The sequence below is a fragment of the Polyodon spathula genome, chromosome 2 (assembly GCF_017654505.1).
Source record: "Polyodon spathula isolate WHYD16114869_AA chromosome 2, ASM1765450v1, whole genome shotgun sequence".
NCBI classification, from domain to species: domain Eukaryota; kingdom Metazoa; phylum Chordata; class Actinopteri; order Acipenseriformes; family Polyodontidae; genus Polyodon; species Polyodon spathula.
Genome location: NC_054535.1, coordinates 6,316,468 through 6,321,270, shown reverse-complemented (window position 1 = coordinate 6,321,270; position 4,803 = coordinate 6,316,468). Strand labels below are relative to the sequence as shown.

General features: G+C 37.2%; 1 protein-coding gene across 1 annotated transcript; it reads left to right on the top strand.

The window, feature by feature from the left end:
• Positions 1-808: 808 nt before the first annotated feature.
• Positions 809-3,961, top strand: LOC121327465 (paired mesoderm homeobox protein 2B-like). The gene is made up of 3 exons (XM_041271528.1): positions 809-1,237; positions 2,194-2,381; positions 2,994-3,961. Exons 1-3 carry the CDS (start codon positions 997-999, stop codon positions 3,420-3,422), a joined length of 858 nt encoding a protein of 285 aa, XP_041127462.1. The 5' UTR covers positions 809-996; the 3' UTR covers positions 3,423-3,961.
• The last annotated feature ends 842 nt before the right edge of the window (positions 3,962-4,803 follow it).

Sequence of the window (4,803 nt, the reverse complement as noted above, 5' to 3'; positions counted from 1 at the left end):
TACATATGAATTCCTGTTCACAAAAACAGTGTAGCTATATGTCATTAATTGTTCACATTGATATGGAAATATTATATTATTATTATTATTATGTATATTATATTTATTAGTATTAAATTATTATTATATTATTACATATAACATTACATATTAAATTGTAAAAATAAAAAAAAATAAAATAAAAAAATCCCCATTGCTTTGTAACTGTTATTCTGGCTTTTTTTCTTTTCCTTTTCTTGGCCAGGTGTGTCTTTCTTAAACTAGCCCTCTCATTCTACGCGGTCCCAGACTCCTTCCAGTGTCCAGTCCTTTGAAAACATGTCATGCACTGTGGGAGGGAGTCTTGTAGTTCAATTGAGCGTGTAACATTCTAACAAAAAAAAAAAAAAAAAAAAAAAAAAAACTCGGTATGACACCCAAGTTTCGTCTTCAAGCCAAAAGAAAAGCGAGGGGGGGGGACTCTAGATTTGTGCCCAAGGTATATGATCAGTTAAAAGGCTTAAAAGCTTGGGGTAAATTGGATCAGGGAGAATCGTCACCCAGCTTTCATTATTTCCAAGTGGCGTGATTGAATTAAAGGGCAGAGGGATGGTTAGAAGGGAGGGTGGAGGGGGCTCGGTGCGTAATGATGTGGTATTAAATTCTAATTAGAGATGCAGGAATCGATGATAGGGAGGTTGGACAGCTCGGTTCCTCCAGTGCCAGCCCAATAGACTGATGAGTTATTGTCATGTAAAAAGCACCAGCAATAAGACCAATCGCTTTGCTATTGTCCAAGTGGAAAGAGCCAAGTTTATTATGAGGACTATATGCTCTAGAGACCTCAGGCAAGGCAGCTCATAGGCGGCTTTTCATAAAACAAGGCTCAGCTCGTATAAAGGAGGCCAGTTTTGAAGCAGGCGTCGAGCAGCGCACATCTACCCACCACCTAGGCACCATCACCAGTCATCTCCTAGCCTATTATTGCACTTTGGTGAGCCGCCCATACCCTTTTCAATGTATAAAATGGAGTATTCTTACCTTAATTCCTCTGCCTACGAGTCATGTATGGCTGGGATGGACACTTCAAGCCTGGCTTCAGCCTATGCGGATTTCAGTTCTTGCAGCCAAGCCAGTGGATTCCAGTATAATCCTATAAGGACCACGTTCGGAGCCACATCAGGATGCCCGTCTCTAACTCCTGGACCCTGTAGCCTTGGGACGCTTAGAGACCACCAGAGCAGCCCGTACGCAGCAGGTAAGGACGGCCAGCTTTCTTATTCGACGAAGAAACTCTTCTCCCGTATATAGGAACACTTGATTACATTTCAAAATGGGAATGTGTTTAGTATTTACCAAACGAAATTTGCTTACACAAATGAAAGAATTTATCACGTTAGAAGCGATTGTAGGCAAGGGGTAATTCAGTTACAGGGTTACACAATCCTAGTCACACCCGAACCGCCAACAAAATTATCTTAAGCTGCCAAAATGATAGGCATAATTTATTTACTTTGCGATGAGACATAAAGCTTAGAAAATAATTAAATAAGCAAAGACTAAAGCTAATTATTGTCACTGTCTATAAGTTACAGTAGAAACGTCTTAGGAGGATAACAGTCTTGAAGCAGTTATGGTAACTTTTTGAACAAAAATACTAAAAGTGATTATAGTGCTCAATTAAAGTGTACAGGCATTAATTTATAATACAGAGCACATTTGCTGATTGACAACACTTTCAGCAACACCTGCCCACAATGAAAGGACATTATGAAACATTACAAAACATTAGATTTACAGTAAAAAAATATATATATATATATATATATATATATATTATATTATCTATATATATATATATATAGATATAGATATATATATAGATATAGATATAGATAGATAGATAGATAGATAGATAGATAGATCTTCAAATCCAATTTCCAAAAAAAGATCATATTTCTAGTAAAAACTGTTGGGAATTTTTGACAACCCGAACTGAAATTTAAAATCAAAAATTTTCAGTTTTTATAATTTTAATTATATTAAAAGGAAACTAATATATTTTCCTTTGATTATTTTATTATTATTATTATTATTATTATTATATTTAATAATAATAATAATAATAATAATAATAATAATAATAATAATAATAATAATAATACAATAATTTTAATAATATTTGTGTTACATTTCTTTTTTTTTTCTTTTCAGTTCCTTACAAGCTCTTTACTGACCATGGCGGCTTGAACGAGAAGAGGAAACAGAGGCGCATCAGAACCACTTTCACTAGCGCACAACTCAAGGAACTTGAGAGAGTGTTCGCAGAAACCCATTACCCTGACATTTACACCAGGGAGGAACTGGCATTGAAGATCGACCTCACCGAAGCTCGAGTCCAGGTACGTTCTCCTGAAGCGGTGTATTCAATAGGAAACACATCTAGGGTTGGAGTCAATAAACCTCACGATACAGAAAGAAGACATTCAGCATCCGCAGCAAATATATCAGAAGCAGTCTGTCTCCTGAATGTAGCTATATCTAACTAGCATGTGATTAGTAGAGAGAAAGAAAAAAAGGTTACAACATGAATTCAGTTTTAAAATACAGTGTAGTGTGAAATGTTCTTGGTATATATATATATATATTCAATTTCCCTAAGTAGTGTATTAAATGCTGTGAGTTGCTTTAGTGATATGCAGCTGTATAGCTTTAAAAATCCCTACACAGGTTTCTATAGACCTTGCTTAAGACATTTTCTCTGATTCAGTTTCCCCGACAGTTTCTGTTATTATTATTATAATTATTATTATTATTATTATTATTATTATTATTATTATTTATTGTTGTTGTTGTTGTTTATGCCTATATTGCTAAGCATCAAACCATATGAGCTACACAAAGGGGATTAAGATAAGAGTTAGGAATGGGTTAAGATTATTATTGTGCTTTCTTTATTTCTTATGGCAAGTATCAGAACATTTTTTTTTAAATGTTGACCATTTGTGTTTCAGGTTTGGTTCCAGAACCGTCGCGCCAAATTCCGCAAACAGGAGCGAGCGGCAGCTGCAGCAGCGGCGGCAAGCAAGAACGGCTCAGGGGGCAAGAAATCCGAATCGCGGGACGACGAGAGCAAAGAGCCCAAAGCCACTGACCCAGACAGTACTGGAGGTCCCGGTCCTAACCCCAACCCCACCCCAAGCTGCGGAGGACCCAGCCCCACGGGAGGACAGGGCAATGCCAGTGGGAACGTGGCCGTGGATCAGGTTAAATCTGGAGCAGGGGTTCACGGAGCTGGGGTACCAGGGCAGGGCTGGGCGTCCGCTCCGGGCACTATCACCTCCATCCCCGATTCATTAGGGGGACCTTTTGCAAGTGTCCTCTCGTCTCTTCAAAGACCCAACGGAACCAAACCCACTTTAGTGAAAACCAGCATGTTTTGAACTTTTCCAAAGAGTCATTCATTGTTTAATGATATCTGGTCAACCACTGCATTGACTCGCGCGAGAGTGATATGCTGAACCCCGACTTCTGACCAAATGGCATTCAAGTTAGTGGCAGACTGACGAGGGAGCTGGCGCCGCTTATGGTTTACTGTTTGAAATCAGAGACTGTCTACAAACTATTATAATTACAGGGGACAGCATGGTCATTGATACATCCACGGGAGAGACTTGTATCGAAGGTTAGGCCAGTACTTGTATTGATGTGTTGAGCATATTGGTTGTAATATGTCGGTCCCTCCCTGTTCCGTTTCTTGGTAGATTTTATACATCTGTAAAATAGCATTGTTAATGTTATGGTAGAGAACATTTCTGTCATTGTTTTAAACCTCAATTTCCTGTATCAAAATAGTCATTTAACAAAACAAGCACTGGATCAGTATGTGTAGCATGCATTAAAGCTGCCGCGGGGATAAGGGTTTAGAAGAAAGTTTTGTTTGCTTGTTTTATCGGAACACGCATCTTGCGATGTATGTATAAATTGCCCTTTCATTAATTATAAAAGTTCTCATTTTATTTTGTTTTAGAGGCAAAACATACATGGTTACTTTTGACTGGAATACTGTAAACTTTTGTGTGTGTGTGTGTGTGTGTGTGTGTGTGTGTGTGTGTGTGTGTGTGTGTGTGTGTGTGTGTGTGTGTGTGTGTGTCTTTCTACAGCTGTATTGTGACTCAATTGTACAGTGTTAATAGAAGTATAAAAGTGTCTATAGTTGATCCGAGGTGATGTTTACCGTTGTAGTCTATGAAGTGTCTTTATGAAGTTTAAAAAGCTCGCCACGGGTTTAATTATTTTCATTTAGATACTCCAGTTTCAAACCATGGTATTTCTTTTCTTATAATTTGCATGTTGTCTTATTTTTTCTGTCTGATTGAATTTTCTTTTGAGTATATCTGCTTGTCACGTTCAGGAGTTCGAGATTATTTATATGTAGTTTTAACGAATGCTTATATTTAAGAAGGGAAATATTTCTACATGTGGATATAGTTTTCCAAAAGTGTACCATTAACATGGTTGTTGATAATAAAATGATAAGCAAATGTGCACACGGCTTGATCTGTTTTCTCAAGAACAAATAACCAAGTGTCTTTTTCACGCCATAGAAAGATATATAAAGTTTCAGGGTGATGCAAAACATGAGAGCATATACTCTTTCACAGCACACACACATAAAAGGTTGTCATTTATCCCACACATGTTGCAGTGAAACTATGTGTTTATCGATAGTTTTATTTGCGTAATGTAAAATAATATAACAACATCCATATCAGGCTTCATATTTTAAAGTTAGCTTCTAATGGAACATGCTTTTATTCCGTA